This window comes from Sinohyriopsis cumingii, chromosome 13 (genome assembly GCF_028554795.1).
Source record: "Sinohyriopsis cumingii isolate HCF-2022 chromosome 13, ASM2855479v2, whole genome shotgun sequence".
Lineage (NCBI taxonomy): Eukaryota > Metazoa > Mollusca > Bivalvia > Unionida > Unionidae > Sinohyriopsis > Sinohyriopsis cumingii.
The window spans coordinates 34,235,658-34,253,957 of NC_142973.1; the positions used below are offsets into that span (position 1 = coordinate 34,235,658).

General features: G+C 36.5%; 1 protein-coding gene across 3 annotated transcripts in view; it reads left to right on the forward strand.

The window, feature by feature from the left end:
* Window positions 1-18,300, forward strand: part of LOC149785181 (secreted frizzled-related protein 5-like) — a 69,501-nt gene that overhangs the window by 17,353 nt on the left and 33,848 nt on the right. For all 3 annotated transcript variants that reach the window (XM_089978982.1, XM_089978984.1, XM_089978983.1), the window contains exon 2: window positions 6,052-7,183. In XM_089978982.1, the coding sequence (XP_089835108.1) occupies window positions 6,673-7,183 (511 nt within the window). In that variant the 5' untranslated portion in view covers window positions 6,052-6,672. The remainder of the gene's footprint in view (window positions 1-6,051; window positions 7,184-18,300) is intronic.

Below are 18,300 nucleotides of genomic sequence, written 5' to 3' on the forward strand. Positions count from 1 at the left end.
AAGAAACAGTATGGCGGACATATGAGGCCGATATATTCAGCCATAGTATCACTCTGCACCATCGTCAATAAGTAAGCGGCTCTACTATCAGGCAATTTACTATACACATTTGGATATTGTTAGACGCAGGGGGTCTAATTATCGAGCGAATCAAACTTCTGCATGAGTCTGATTTTGAAGTCCATTGTTTCCCTATTTCTTTGGACTAAAAACGACAGTCGTTGTCAACCGAAGGGTTTTTCAACGCACGAATACTACAAATAATGTTTCCACTAATCACATAATTACGACATATCACGAAGTTCTAATTTCACACTTGCATGGTTTTTCTTTCACATTTATATGATTCTCCAATAAGCCTTTCCAATCCGAATATTTGTACTTCATACCATGCAATAGAAAAACTACCCAAACACGCAATACAAGAAATTTTCCTATTACACGTAAACCTAAAAATATCTTGAGAATTCCCTATGTTAAGAAATTAGGGAGGGTCCATTTTAGAAATCTAATCCATGCTGTCATAAAGTCTCATGAATACTGTACATTATGAAGTCTTCTCCAACAAGTTGGCGAATTACTCGGCTTGACATAATGCAGATGGTACATACACTAGGTCTACTATAATAGTATCCCTACCCCTACGAGCTTGGCAGACACGTATGTATGTTAAGACTCAAGAGTCTAACAAAATGGTCACAACACTGGGGCCCTTTGTTTGTTTTGATGACTTTCTAAGTCAGCCTATTGTATGTCTTGATTGTAATTTGAACAAAGTAACATTATTCTTAAATATGTGTTAACATGTGGACTTTTGTTGCAAAATGTAAAATTTTCCATGCTCATTGGAGCATTTCCATTGTCAGAACTTCATTTTATGAGGTGCGCAGTTTATACACGCTGTGCAACTCTTCAGTTTCGGGGGTAAATACACCTTGCATGAAGTTTGCAATTCTAAAATGCATAAATGGAAGCGATCAGTTTTTTTTTAATATTCAAAAAACCCAATAAAAACCCCACCCGAACTTATGAAATTTGTTATCGTTTATATGCTGAACAAAGACGGCGTGCAGTAGGTCTCCATCTTTGTTCCTGCTTAGTTCTTTTCGAGTTTGAACAAAAGTATGCATTTGTGCGTTTTGCTTTTGGTGGGAACAGACACAGTTGGTCAGAGCGCTTAAAGCACATCCCTTTTTGCGCCCGTACAGATGACTTTTGACCAGCTGTAGTTTGAGTCACGTGCGAGTAGGTGGATGAATGAACTAACTTAACTGTGGAGGGAACTTGAAAAGCTGGTGGGTGTCACGTAATATGAACTTGCTACCTATAAACACTCGGTCCCCTAGAGATACGACCACAGTACCATGAAGGCCTCATGATTTTACTACTGTATCCAACGGAGTTCGAACAAAGAGAAACCGCTGTTTGGATTCTCTTGCTGATATGAAAAGGTAGTTTACTCAGCTTTATTCCTTGAAGGCTGATACAATCCTTATAGATTAATATTTGTGTTTTATCACCAGATTTTCATTGAAAATAGCACGTCAGCATTTATTCACAAGATACCATTTGAGAATTTACAGATGGCTGCATGGAAAGAACCGAGTAAACTGCATATTTTCAACCCATCTGAAACAGTACTCTGCAATGTATGTTAAAATTAAAGGGCTACTAACAATGTTTTCAAATTGTAGATTATTAGTTTATAGCTAACGTAAATGTGTATTTTACGACCTCTCCCGTGCTCACTTGAAATAGAACTAACTGTAAAAATGTGAAGAAGAGGCTTTTTCCTTTGCGGGGTTGATCGACTCGCGAACATGAATGACGCAGTTACGTTAAAAAGAACCATATACGATATTCCCTTTGAACCCTGCATATACATCCCTGTTACGTATTCGTTAAAATGTATCTACTGTGGAATTTATCAGAACGATTTCATCGTCTATCAGAAAGGCAACAGTGCCAGTAATATATAATATGTCAAACTCATACGGTCACTATGTATAGTATACTACTTTTAGATAATAGAATTTTTGTAACTTTAATATGGTTAACACAAGTTTTCACTATTTATTTAAATTACAAAATGCTACTACTGTAACTAACACTAATACAGACGACGATGATGATAATAGTTACAATTGTATAATATTGTTATTTTATTCTTAGTTTATAAGGATAATAAAATTGTAACTATTATCATCATTTTCATGTACGTTTTAGTTTACACCATGATCATTTGGTATTACTATGGCGATCCTATCATAGTTGGGGTCACGTATTTGACTAAATATACTAGCTGACTTTTTTCAGTTTGTTTGGTTGTTTTGTTTTGTTTTTATTCGCAGATTATTTCAATTTTGACATCACCACTATGTAATTATCAAGATAGAATATCACAACGTTCTCTTATCTTCGAGTTTAAAGATCCATTTCACTTTGTGTGTCTGCATATGTCGAATATGCAATGTGGCGTTTCCGTTGAAGATGTTTGTGTGTCTGTATGTCGAATATGCGATGTGGCGTTTCCGTTGAAGATGTGTGCGTGTCTGTATGTCGAATATGCGATAAGGCGCATACACGGTAACAGAATTGGGCTGATTGATGGAAGGATTTGAACCCGTACCTAGATTTTGAAAACAAAAATATTAAGGAGCGTTGATTATGGAATGGGTCATACAAACAGACGCATAAAGATGTATGGGTATTTTATATTGCAAAAGTATGAACACTGTTCCTACATGCAGTTGTTAGAATGAAAAAAGTAATTGATGGTGTGAGTTTTTACGTGATCTAATTGCCGTATTGTCAGTGTCCGATATGATATTTGCAGTTAAAAGTACGTCTGTTGATATGGCCGCATTCACTATTGCTGCTTGGTTTTATGCCAAGAACAAGTTGCCAGATGAATTAGGTTTTAACACTGTAGAAGTGTAGTACTTAAATACCCCGTCACTAGAGGTCGCGCGAAGCGGACTTACTCAGCTGACAGTACACTCCGTCAGTTTCCGAGTGTGTACAGAAAATATACTTTCAGACCTAGACAGTTATTCTCACTTGATTTTCGGGAAATTAAACAGGGTTGCGATGATGTTTTTTGTACTTTATTCTAATGTTTGTAAATGTCTGAAATGCTACAGCCACATAAAATGTTGACACCTCGAAAGAAACCGTGTAAGCATAAAACCACGTGTCTGGAAATTAGAAACATAACCATTTGTTTCATCACAATCTGAAATATTTACATGAACTGAATGTCGAACTGACATGTCTTTGATTAAACTGCCATAATTGCACCAACATTAGATCACCTGCCAGAAGAGAACGATAAGTTAATGAATCATACGATAGTTGTATTCTGTTGAATATAAAACCCATAGTTTATCAAGGCTCTAACGTCGCTGCTATGTATCAATTTTCAAGAAAATAAATCTTATCGAGATTTATTTATTATCAACAAAAGTGTGCATTCGGCTTTCTGCCAGAAGACTGATACGCTTGCACCATAGATGTTCGATTCTTAGTCACAGCCCATTCCGAGTCATAAAGGACAGCACGGTGTCATTGGAATGACATTACGTCGCATCAAATATGTATAAAAAAATATTTACACTTTGAAATTTTACCATTCATGTTCTTTAGTTGCAATCCCTAATCATGGAGATATACAGATATGGTTAAAAATTGCAGTTTTTAAAATAAATATTATGTTGTCAAATACAGCAGATGTATTAATTGACCATAAAAGCAAAGCATTAAAATAGTTTCAGATGGTAAAGAGAACGTCCTAGTTTTAATTGAAAATGCACAGCAGACTGTAAAATCTACGGTAAATCCGTTTCAGATCGACGCCATATTTTGCTGACTGGTGGTGACCTGCTGTTGTCTGGAACATTTTTCTTTATTGACTTTCCCCGATACACACTATTCAAAGGTTCACTTGTAACCGATGCATGTACAAAGGCAAAACGTTATGTCAGTTTTAATGATGATCGTATGGAGCCTTACATATTTTGTTGTTATTGTAGGGTTTAACGCCATTTATCAGCACAAAAAAGGCTATACATGGCGGCCAGTAAAGATGGTGGAAGAAGACCCCGGGAAAACCCCGGATAGAACCACTGACCCACGAGAAGCTACTGGCAAGCATTCTCACATACCCACATTGGCCGAACCCAAGAGTCGAACCTAGAAAGACAGAAGTGAGATGACAGTGATCCGTAAGGATGAGCGCTTTAGACCAATCGGCCACTCGGGGCCCCCATGGATATTTTAGATATTTTAATGCGAATTGTTATCCTCTTAAAATATAGACATTTATTATTATTAATATTATTATTATTATTATTATTATTATTATTATAGATTAATCAGTCAGATATTGTCGAAGTAGCATTCCTATGTACAATGGGACAATACCATGAAAAATTTGTCTATTTATGGGGAATTTAAAAAAAAAATCGATTGAACTGCTTCACAGTAGCTTCAGTTAGTCTAGGGAAGTGATCTTTTAATTAAATGATAATGATACCATTACATTAATTTTTTATAAAGGACTGATTACATGCCTTCAGGTTGCAATTTTTTCAAATGAGGAGTTTATAGAGTCAAGCAACCTCATTTATTTATGGTCAGCTCCACTCACATATGACAAACATCTATATCATCGATGTCATTCCTGTTATAGATCAGTTATAAGCTGACATTAACTCATTTGAAGAGGCGATGTGATCGATTCTTATCCTTGTGAATACTTAAACTTCAGTGATAAAAAAAATAAAACCTGAAATATATTTTCTTGTTTTGTTTTTGTCTTAAATTTTATTTTTGGAGAAAATGTTGTCATAAAAAGCGATATAGCACGCACTTGTGCGATGTTTGAGCCGTATTTTGAAATAGTTCGGATATTACAAACGTTTAAATAATTCTGATATTACAGACGTTTAAATAATTCGGATATTACTACCCTTTAAATAAATCGGATATTACTGACGTTTAAATAAGTCGGATATGACTGACGTTGATACTGTACTCATGAACCAGACTTAACGTTTAACGTGACGAGCATTGCTGAATACCTCAAGCGTTATGGCAATGGTTTGTAGTTCCACTAATCGCAACAATACGTCGAACTGTTGGAAGAAAACGTATGCTACGTGTTTCTTATCACTCTTAACTGTTATGATTTTAACAATTCGACCAAATGTGTCAGTTGGGTGATATTTGAAGAATACACGAAGTAATCCCAATCAATGAGACACAAGACAGCGAGAATACCGAACGTAAATCGGGTCTAAACAAACGTTGTGTCAAAGCTTTGATCCCTATTTTAAACATACGGATGGGGCAGACAAATGAGTACAAACAATTTCAATGACCCGTTTACTTAAATATTTTAAATTTGTGACCTGGAAGCGAGAGAGAGAGAGAGAGAGAGAGAGAGAGAGACTTTACAGTCTCCATTACATCAGAGATACTTGGAAATGGATTGTTTGTGTAAGATGTATGATTTATCTGCGTACATAGGAAACTTTACTGTACTTGCACAACCTAAGAACGCAATATGTGCATGATTTACTGCGAGATTGTTTTCAGTAGATACGTAGTAATGTTATTCATGTTACAAGGTTGACGCTTGATGTGTACTTCGTTCTAATGTGTACTTCGTTCTAAAGAGATATTTGCCGCATATTCTATTTATTCCATTGGAGTCTTATTTGGACAGGGAGATAAATGCATCATCTAACTGTAGAGTCCAAGGAGAGAATAGAGTGCGACAGATCTTGCTGTGAATGTTTATCGGTGTCGACTGTACAATAAATGTGTTCGAAAAGTGTTAGATAATGAACTGCATTTTCTGTAAAATTGATCGTGAATGGGACTTATTTGCACCATTTATTTTTGGGCGTAAGAAATCACTTTGATAAGACATTATGCCTCGTCGGCCTACATGTTACAGTCTTTTATGGTTTCAAGTCCTTACTTATCCAGTCTGTTGAGATAAAGCGTAAATAAATTTACTGATACAGTTTTCTTTTTATATTACAGTGTGATCAAGAAGGGTATAGTCGCACCAAGAACGGAAAATTTCGTCTGGACATACATTTTAAAAGCATTGAACATTTTTAAATGTTGCTCCAACCGCGCAAGTATAGGATTAGACCTAAGTAATGTTGAATTAATTGTATTGCACACACTGTGTTCTGTACCGGGAAACCCCATGCATCTACCATATCGTCTACAAAATAATTTCATCGCACTTCGGTACAGGCCCAATGCATATGGTAGACACTAGTTTACGAAGAAAAATTTGAACATTTAGACTGAATGTGTCTGGTAGCGTATTGGTTTGACAATCAAGAAATCTCTGCCTCTTATTCCCTACTGGTTGGTTGAGAAGCAGACGAATTCCAGCTGAGCTCTTTACGATTGAGGAGAAAATAGTATCTCGTTGTACTGCTCTTGCCATCCGCGTCAGACGTCTACTCTGAAGCTATAGAATAACAGTGTTAATAGGTAATGTGCTGAGGCCCTGCATTTAGTAAGTAAAGAAACATTTGGAAAAAAGCAAGCTTTGGTTCTCTGAATAAAAAAAAAACGACGTAAGAATGGATAGATGATATAATCAAATTATAACCTGGTAGATGTATTTCTTCAAGACGTCCACAGATGAGGTACACCATGCGACACCATTACGTTATTGGAATTTGTATCTGTTTTTTCTTTGGAGACAACGATGGATATTCCTACGATTATGAGAACGGTTACCTTAGTGATCTGAGTACAGATTGGGGTATGCACGGGGGCCGGTTAAATGAGCCAAAATGTGTGGATATCCCCGCCAATCTTACATTATGTGCGGATATTGGCTATCCCAAAATGCGATTACCAAATCTTTTAGACCATGACACTATTGCGGAGGTTGATGCCCAATCTCGTCCTTGGGTCCCGCTTCTTAACATAGAGTGCCACGCAGATACTCAGCTATTTTTGTGTTCCCTGTATTCCCCCGTGTGTCTGGATAGACCTATTTATCCCTGCCGGTCCCTATGTGAAGGGGTCAAAAGGGGTTGTGAGGAAAGGATGCAGCGCTATGGATATCCGTGGCCAGAAATTCTACGCTGTGAAAAATTCCCGGTTGATCCGGATTTGTGTATTGAACAAGTCAACTTTAAAAATGGTAGGTATCTATATTTTACAAAAATTAATCATAATGTTTAGAGAGACACATGAACTGTTACTGAGTCGCTTTAATGCGCCCCACAAAAGCCCGTAAAACAACAACTGAATTTGTACTGAATGAAGAAGAAAAAAGTCTAATTTATATTACAGCATGTTTCTTTTTTTAAATATAACTATACTTCGAGAAAATAGAAATATAATTTAGTCAGAGATATATTGTGCATTGCTTCAACTCAAAGCCTAATGAAGGGAAATCTTGGGATTCTAAGAGGAAATTTTATTTCAAATTTAAGATGAAAAGGCGAAAATCAGGTGCTATAATCCGTGTCTTTTTCATGGCATAACTTTTGAATATGTTCGTTTGAAAGTATATTAAAGTATCTCTCGATTTCAGAAGGAAAACCTACCATAGTTATTACCTTACTAAACTGAAATGAAGTGAAAGTGTTTTCAAAGGAGTTTTACTTTTATGTATGTGTGTATGTGTACGAAGGAATGTTTAGATGGTATTTTTGGTGGCTGCAACTTTCACTCATTTAAAAGACTCATATAATTTTCAATACGAACTCGTGATATCTGTATCTGTATTAGCTCTACTGGGCATAGACTTGAAGAGGTTATGGGATGATCTGTTTTCCGTGGTATTTAGTCCTTTGTTAGCACAGATCGCTGTCGCTGCTTCTCCTCAACTATCTGGAGGATTGCCATGAAACTTTACACACACATTCAGCTCTTGGTTTAGTTGTTCCCAAATGAAAATGGTACCGCTCGGACAACCAATGTGGCCGGCACAGTGGCCATCTTGAAAGTCTTATTTTCATTACTCCTACTGATTGGATGGTCATATTACCACGTTTTAAAAAAATAAAATACTGCTGATGATGTCTAGTTGGTCGTAAATAAAATGGGGCCGATCGGATGTCCAACATGGCCGCCACACCCTTCACCCCACAAATCCCAGGTTTTTTTTAGATGTCTTCAGTAGTTTTAATCAACCAACCAACCAACCAACCCCAATTATGTCACAGCATCCTGCACGTTTATGCATAAACTTTTGCAGAGATGGTACAGGACTGATGTGTTTATTTTGGTTTGGTGTCTTACGACACAGAAACACAGATATGGTATTTAGCACCGAGGCAAGCTGAGCTAAGTGCCATTTCCAAAGATGCACCACGGTAACTGACCCAAGCTGTTCCGGTGATTGGATTCGTACCAGCATCCTTTCTGGCGTGAAACCGACACACAAACCTCTGAGCCACCGCGGCTTCTGATAATCTTATATTACAGATCAAGATCTTAACAACAAAATTACCCATAAATCAATAACCGGGCGATTCTTCAGCTGGAAGGATCTCTTTAAAATATATGGATGTAAAAAGAAAACCGCCCCTAATCTTCTTTCGAGATACTGTAATGAATCGTAAAACGATATCTCCTTTAGCCTGTCCACCAGGTGTCACGCGGTGAAGGTAGAACTGTGACCCCTAAAATTTATGTTGACTCGTGCCAGTATTTAACGAAACTTCTGTAAACTGGAGAGACACTTATGCATGAAATGTATGAATTTGATTAATTCCGTATTCGCGCCACTCGCAAAGCGAAGTCGTATTGTAATGCCCTGTGCTGCATAGTGGATAAATTTAAATCCTTTGTTTTAGGTTTTCTAAAATTTCGGTTTCTCTTGATCTTGTCATTTGAAACGTAGGTGTTTATCATAGGATCGTACCTCAAAAAAATGATTTAGCTGCAATACTGGCCACCTTGGCTGCTTACGAAACAAGGATTTGCCGAAAATTTGCGAATATATCGAGATATCCTTTTTCATTCGCATCTTTCTGTACAAATAGTTTTGGTGGGCCTATTACATTGCGTGTTCTTTTTTGCGGAGAAATTTGGGACAAACAAAATGTATGATTTTTTGCATATAACTTCGCCGACATGTAGCCGAGGTATATTTGTGTCTCGCGTTAATAGCAACTGTGATCCGAATGATTTTATTGCTAGTGTATTATTAGCATTTCGGCAGTTAATGCAATTGATAGAACAAAATAAAGAAGCCAGAGATGTCGATTTTTTTTCTTCTACTAATTCAAAATGTAAAATATATTTTCGATATTTCTTGAACAATTTTATTTTTTTACTCCTTCAATGAACACTCCCATCGCACAAGTCCTTAGGCAAAACTTTTTATGACGTCATGCGTTGTTGACGTTTTTGCCTTCAGATATTCCTCCATAGAGAACCACTAAGCCAACACAGACGTCAGTTGGTACACATATGACAGAAACTACTGTATGTGTAGTCCGTGATGTATTGAGAAGCAGAAATTTGTAATCGTGTGTGTGTGTGTGTGTGTGTGTGTGTGCTGGGGATGGCGGGGGTAAGATTACTTTTCGTAGTCTGGAAACTGTACGATTGATTTCAGTGCAGTACAAAAGAACTATAGTCATACCCTCTGGTACCGTCAAGGGACTGTTCATGTATTTTATTGACATAAAATCTATATAGAAAACGACGTATATTTCCATACATCGTGTAAAGTTCTGTGCTTTTTGTTGATTACACACATGTAAAGCGTACTTTAGCTAAGTTCGAGTTCGTAGATGATATGACAAATTTATTATACTTTTGTCCTAATTTGCTCCGAATGTTCATTTTATTGCGCGTGTGGTTGCCGCAAGAGCAATCAGAGAATTTAACAAACCAGCACTTTTATTCGTGTAAATGAAAGATGTTAGTGTTTAGCATATCGTAACAAACCTTGGGTATGCGCCATTTTGTAGTCACCTCTGTCTTATTGATTTATTAGGTTTTAGTGATTACATGTTTGATTATGGGGAATCAGTGTTGGGAACAGATTTCTCAAACCGAGTAATTATCCAGTTACCGAGTGTAGGCGTCAAAAATGAACCGTAATCTAGACACTATATGGTCACATGCATTTCTTTCGTAAATGACCCCGTAAGCTTGTTAATATAATTTTAAGATGCTCTGACATATGTAGTTAGTTATTTTAGATAGGAATAATTCTGTATATTTGGTGTTACGTCATGTTTTATATAACAATGCATCTAATATCGATCTTAGGCTCAGAATAAGATATGATAAATCATGCCAATGTGAAGCAAGAAGAAACACAAGTATGTGAATATGTTGTCCCTAGTTTGATAACAAGAAAAATCATCTATGGTGTTAGGGCGTCTAAGAAGCCTTCGGTTGACATTGACTGTTATCTTCAAGTCTTTGGAAATAGGGAAAAGAACGATATCAAACCAAAGTCAGGCTGTCTGTTCGATATTATTTTCTTTTTCGCTCGGTCTTGTATAAGCTTCTTTTCGACTCCTGGCGTGTTGTAATATAAACGGATTGTATTATTTGCAAACGAGTGGTGTCAGCGGGTATTAAATCACCGGTAATTATGTACATTTCTCTAACTGATAATGAAGATAACTAAAGATCACATGCAACATACAGGTAAATATTCAAACCAGTTGTATCGATCCTTTTCAAATATTTCCTAATGCATCTGGAGATAAAGCGCGTGCATCAACATTTACAGTCACTGTCAGTCGAGATAAATGTGCGTTATCTTGGAGTATGAACGAGATTTTTCTTTTCTTCTCAATACCAACAACTGTATAATTAACAGAAAGTTCATAACGTTGGAACTGTTTGAAGATAACATGCTTTCCATAGAACTTTTTGTGAAAATTATTTAAAAATATTTAAACAGTCACTGCAACGTTTTTCAATCTAAGGAGTAGCTTGTATGCTGTTATGTAACTTTTACCAGTTGATCGGTGAAGTTAATGTTTGTATCTGTCTTGAAAATCGCAGTCAAATGTGACACAGGCCATCTTTTGAATGCCCCAAGGCTAAGGCAGCTAGCTCTTTGCTGTGCGATGCATCCTGGGAGGATATTCCAGCCAAGAGCCAAAGTCTTGGACTTTTTAAATAGTGGGGTTGGCACAGGAATGATTTGACCTCGTATTTTAAAATGTTTCCCTCTCCCCTTTTTGGCCTATGTTTTCGTTTCGTCCGTATATTTGAATTTTTGATGACTGCATCTGTTAATTTTGTCTTTTGCCTCGTGGTGCACGTTTGTTTTTAGTAGGAGGGGCGTGTCTTCCTGTGAATTTTGGTTGGAGGGGTTTGTCTTCCTGAGGAATTTGGCAAAGATTTTGCCTTTACCGTTATTGCTACCTAGTTTTTGTTCGTCACTAAATAAGAAGTATACTGATGCGCCGATAAACCACATACATACATACATACATACATACATACATACATACATACATATATACATACATACATACATACATACATACATACATACGTACGTACGTACGTATCAATAGTGATATTTTCACAGCGCATATCGTAATGTGGCAATTCCCCAACTTTTATTGGGACTTTTACTGCCAAAAAATCACACGCAGAAAGCGTTTTGCATTGTAATCTTTATTGGCATACGTAATTCACAGGATATTCATAATAATATTACGGTGATGAAAATTCCCATCCACCCATTAAACACGACGTAAGCCACAAGGAGAATTTATAATATGTCTTATACTGACTGCATTTTAGGATCGCACTTCTATAGAATGTGATGGATCTTACACTAGTGCACCAGGATTAGGCTACCCAACAAGGACCTATTGTAGCCGTCTGGGTACATAGTGATATACGAGATGGTTTTCATTTTTGTTTAGATTTTTTGTTTTGTTTTAATGGTGTTTTAACACATATGATAATTGGTTATTTCATGTCCAGAAAATGGGAGGTAATTGCCTTTCCCAGGGGCACAGGGAGGTAGTCTACCGTGCTGGCTTGGGCCGGTATCGAACCCGTATCGGAGATGTACTAGGTTACCTCGGATATTTTTTTATGCCGGTGCATGCTACAGCCATGACTGCAGACTGTTGTCCAATCCGAACTCTATCCTACTCCAAATAACGATCCACTCCAGACATACGTCCTGGTTTCAGTTGTGTCAGGATTAGACAGGCTATACTGCATTGATCTAAATACCACATGCAAATGTGCACAGAGCTGGCCACTGCCTTTCGAGACATCTTGTATCCGAGGCTCCGTTCCTTGCAAACTCCATTTTATAGTATGGAACGTTATGTGCAGGTGTAGTTTACATAGTAGTTTATCGTGTAAAAGAAATGAAGAAAATAGGTTATTTAATGTTGCCAATTTCAATGACGTATCTTTTATACAGGTGATCTTTTAAGGTATGCTTTGCTGTTTAATAAGAGGATCTGGGCGTTTATCTTTTGTATTTTAACGCTCTTAGCTTCTGTCCAGCCTTTCTTCTACGCCAAAGCTAATGCTTTCCTTACATTGGTTTTGATTTGATTGTCTGTTATTTTCTTGTACATTCAATTTCTTTTCAAGATGTTTTTATCGCGTTTAATTTGTTGCGTATGAAAGAAGAGAATTGTGTAAAAGAATATAAAAAACTATTTTCGGATGGCACATACTTCGTAAGCCAACTGAATACGATGGTTGTATGCTCGTACAGAGTATTCAGACTGTTCTTCGTTCGCAATTTGTCCCTTCTTTTGTCTGATTCTGAACAGTTTGATTTAGATTTTCCACAAAATACCTATGACGCACCTTGCTTCCTTTAAAGTAGATTTAAAAAAACGGGAAGGAGTGTCAAACTTTGCCTTGAAATGGCAGGGAAAAAAATGACATCCACTTTTGGTATTGTGGTACTTCAAAAGTATCGGGTGGACAGGTTCTTAGTACACTCTATCGTATCTTAGAGCTGTCATCGACGGCGTGTCAAATTACTAAGTGCTGGTTTGAGATGTAGTACTTGTCACTTTTGATCGACACTAATCACCGCGAGTTTGAATGAAGTGCTTTCCATTGAAAGCTTGTTTGTCCTCAGGGACATAATGGTAAACGAACACAAAAGACCTGTAAAGTAATTGAATATAATCAATGATTGCATAATCATGTAGGGTAGGAGTTTGCACGTATGAATGTGGCAGGTGGGTTAAAAGATCCTAAAGGTGGCTTCAGTACACGTTCGTTATTTTAAACCCACATACTCAAATTCTTAGCTTGGTTGAAGACGTGAGTTGCCAGAATGGTCATCCAAAATTGGTAGTCGCAATTAGCAGTCTATTTCAAACTTCAATAGTTGGTTGAATCCTCTTCTTGTATAGTTCTAATTAAGCCATATAAACTATTTTCTAGGTTGGATGGGTTTGAAGGCAGAACTGTCAACTGATTTTATAATAAAGATGCCTCGGTAATTCGGTTTAAAAATCCGCCGAATTTTACTGTAGAGATTCCACAAGGGTATACAATATGTACTAGATTACCGCGCATTTACGAAGCCCATGTATGCTGTATCTTGGAGTACAGACGGTATGCAAGACTAGCTTGGTTACCGCTACATATTTAAAGCCCCTATATGCTGTATCCTAGATTACAGAATGTATACAAAGTGTACTAGGTTACCGCACATATTTGAAGCCCACGTAAGCTATATCCATGATGACAGACGGTATTCAAGTTGTACTAGGTTACCGTAGAGATTGTTGTTCACGGCTGCCTATTTCACACAGCCTCCTTTTTTATTATCACGGTTTATATTATGATGCAAATAATTTCTTATTATCAGAAACTAACGGTATAAATCACCATTAGAACATCGCGAAGAAATAGGTTATTAAATGGTCTTGCGTTTATGATAAGTATTCTTTATGGGAAGAGGAAATTATTAATTGCCGCTCTGAACAACTCACCATCATGGCTTTCTGAAATTGCTTTCGTCTGCAGGAAGTTTTCGTGTTCTTGAAAATCGATGATCATTTTTGAATGACCAGTATAAAATATGTTTCCGTTTGCACGATTCGGTGTAAAATCTGTGCATTCTTTGTATGAGTCAGCACAAAACCATTGCATCCGTTTGCACAACGTTTTTGTGATCATCTAATAATCTTTTACCCATTCCTAAAAATAAAGTATCGATACCAGTCGTCATAGATTTATAATTCGTGTAGTTCTCTGCACGAAGCTGTCATGGTTGTGTATTGGTTTACGATTATTGTGTTAAAACAATACATATGAAATCTATTCAGGTTAAAATGCTTTATTATCCTTTATTGCTAAACTAAATTTGGTGGCAATCCCATAATACCATGGGGAATTTAGAGGCTTTAAAATTTGTTTTAAAGTTGTCTACTTCGTTTCGAACTCTGAAGTCCGTATCAGTCTTACAAAAGCACGTCGTTTGATTTTATATCAACAAGTCAGATGACGTAAAGAGGTGTTTTTGAAATGGCCACATACATTGATGCGTTGTCAAAAGGGATTGATACAAATTTATAAAAGTACGTTATTTGCACTTCAGGAATATCGGATTATCAGCGCTTGCTGGTTCTTATGATACAGTGTCGCTCACTGATAAAACGATATCTTCTCACTGATAAACGCCTTTGTACGATGTACTACAAGGTTTTATTAACAGGAAGATCATTCACTCAGAGTGTACCTTTCAAACATCAGCAACTGTTTAGGTTCTTTAACTGCAACATGGAATGTAAATTTAATTTTCGCCCAATTTAAATTTTTTCCATCCATGATCCACCCAAGCTTCCCTCGTCTTAAGATTCTTTGGGATTGGCTTTGATAAACGACTGGTTACTTCTGGAACTATATTAACTTAACAAATAGAATCCGAAATCAGTTGAGAAAATGATTCTAAACCAAACCGATCTGCGTTTTTTTTTTTCTTTTTCTTTTTTTTAATTAACGGTTGTGTAAACATTTCCTGTTTCTGACACAAGTTAATTGACAGGAAACGTGACCAGTTAAACAATTATTTTCGGTCAGTATTACCAGTTAACAGAATGAGTGATAATGTATTCACCCGATATTCTTAAATTGGTTAAGGCAAGCGTATTTACCAGTCAATTTAGCAGCTCACGGTAGAGAATCTTGAGGCACACTATAGGCGGGTAATTGAACTTAAATGTGAAAGTTTTCGCCAAGTGATAAGATTGAGTTTGACACTAGGACCAAAACAGCTGGGATAAGAAGACTTCAATTCGGATATAAGTGAGCTAGGCAGTTAATATTTAATCTTTGATAAGGAAGTTAGATATAAATTAATAATACCATGGCGAAAATTAGCGTCTGCGACAGACATGATGAAGACTGCGAAAGTTTGTCATGTCGAATCGATATTGCCCACTAAAATCCAAAAGCAAGTAGAAAATAATGCCAGCATGTATTATTCCTGTTTTTCACATCAGTTTCATTTGGAATGGTATTGTTGATGCTCAGTACTTTTCCAGTCTTGTTTAAATTTCGACTCGGTCTATATTGTTTTTTTTTAATAGCCATAACCAACTTCACTGCTGAGCTTTGAAAGTATGACACGTCGTCTTCTGGATGGTTGGGCCTTTAGATGGTTATTGATGTTTAAATGGCATGTACATCATCGAGGTCTATAAATGAAAAGTGATTGGTCTTTAATTCAAATGTGAATGAATAATATTTTGAGAATGAGGATTTATCTGAAATGGTAAGTTTCAGTCTCCATCCCGACCACCCACCCACCCGGATGAAGGTGCCTCTGTGTATCCAGATGCATTCAGATATATTCACCCGTTTTCCTTTTGATTACAGAAATACTGCACAACATCCTTAGATTCCGATTGCATATGGTATATAGCTACCATGCATATATCTTCATCTCTTTCCAGCAGTGAATAAACGTCCATCTGCTTAACACATGAATGGAAATATAGAGGGCATGTAACGTCTGTACACTTAATGGATAACGGACTCAGGTAGACTGATATAGTGCGTCAATTCGGACTTATCTTATCATTTTATCTTGTCTTGTCTTTGCTTTGTTGACACTGATGGATTAATGAAGGTAACGTTGTATTACGATGCAGGCTCGTACAGGAATAACAGACAGGCCGGTATCGGATAAAATATTTTATCACAAGCCCTGCTGGATAACTGAATGATTTACAAGTTACGCCTTAGGTGGAACCAGTCAATGAAATGGTCTATCTCTCTTTGAATGTTTTTATCTGGTATCTTTTATAAAGAAAATCTTCTCATTTAAGAGAGAGAGAGAGAGAGAGAGAGAGAGAGAGGCGAAAACTTTAATAATTTAGCAGCATATTCAAAGATGCGTAACAACATTTTCAGGGTAATATCAGACTTGTTAATAGTCTATATATGTGAAGTTTGCTTCCAGGAGTCGGCGCTTCATGAATTTGTGATGCAAAGTTGTTTTACACAAGCACACCATCTGTTTTTAAAAACTGCTCAAAGGAAAGTAAAGTACATTAGTTGCTATTAAAACATAACCCCGTTTGGTTATGAATCAATCATGGCCTTAATTGAAAATGTTATACAAAATACTTCCGGTAAAATGTTCTAACCGTTCGAGAAGGCTCTGTAATTTTCATAGATTCCAAGGAGTCGGCACCAGGGCTGCATTATTTTTTTTAAAGCTAGATATTGAATAGCACAAGTGATGGCCTGGATATCCTTTTAAAACTATTCCCCTACCACCAAGGGAGAATTCGTATTCTGAAAGTCGTTTTGACATCCTTGCATGACAATACAAGTTTAATGCCACGTTTCTTTAGTTTGTTATGATTAGCCATATCGTTTAACTTTACAGGTAATGTTCAAAGTTGTTTTGCCGTTTATTCCTATTTTCGGTGTAAACCTTGATCCACCATTTTTGTCTTCAGTAGGAATGGTAAAGCGTAAGTAGAAATATATCTTTTCTAACTTGTCCTCGTGTGAACTTCGCGCTTAGTGAAAATCGAAGCACAAACTATTCGCTATTATCTTATTACTTGTATTAGTACATACCTGCCAAATTTCATAGTTATTAAGAAAGAATTAATTAGGTTTCTACTCTTGCCGACTTAAGTTCAAGTTCATTGTTTGTACTCAGACGGTTTCGTTACTAAGGCGCAATACCAGACATACAGTTTCGTTGCTACGGGGTTGAACCAGACGCTAGAGGTCCCGGAAACAGCGATTTTCACGGAAAGAAAGCTCTGTTACGAATATATAATATCTGTTACATATCAGTAGTCCAAATCTATGTGTATCATTTCTATTAAATTTGACCCATCTTCTTCTTCCAATATATTATAATTATCTTTTGAATAGGTCGTATCATTATAAAGAGATTAGTCGTGGTTTAGTGTTATATGGATGTTCAGTATTGTAGGAATGGTGTCCGTTGATACAAAACATTGAAATGGCTATTTACCAAGCTTATTTATAGAAATTCATCTTTTCCTCCAGAAGAAACAATATTGTGCGACATTAAATGTAAATAAATATTATCACTGGAGCAGTAGACGCAAAGAACGCAAAACCAATTAGATATGTCTCTAACTTTAAAGTTTACATATTTTCTACCACTTTCTGATACGGAGATGTGAAGGATATAACTACATGCCAACAATCCATGCGAGTGATGGGGAATTTAATAAATGTTAATGAAGTAATAGTACCAATAAGGCAATAAGGACAGTTATCTGAGCTTTATACTCCTAACAGGTGCACCAGGTTGTTTGCATCAGTGATCATCTCATTCAATATTCATTATGAAAAAAGTATTTCTTATTTAAATAAGAGAGACTTATATAAATTGGAAGAGAAACAAAAAAAAAAAAAAAAAAACAACAAAAAACCAGGTCTATAGGAGATCTAAGAAGAAATTAATCAATTTTATTTTAGGAAAACATTACCATTTATCTTCCTAAACTTGTACTAAGTTAAGTCTCAACGCGTTTTGTGTTGTAATAATGCTTTGAAGACACTTCAAAAATATCGCCTACTAAAGACATTAAAAATAATATTTTCGTTTATGTACACCCAAATGATTAACTGACATAAAACGATAAAATATTTGACATTCTAGTGGTAAGACATTGTATCCTGTCAGACAAGTGGTAAGACATTATCCTGTCAGACAAGTAGTAAGATATTATCCTGGCAGAAAATCGTTAAGACATTATCCTGGCAGACAATTTGTAAGACATAGTATCCTGGCAATCAAGTGTAAAGACACAGCGTCCTGACTGACATTTG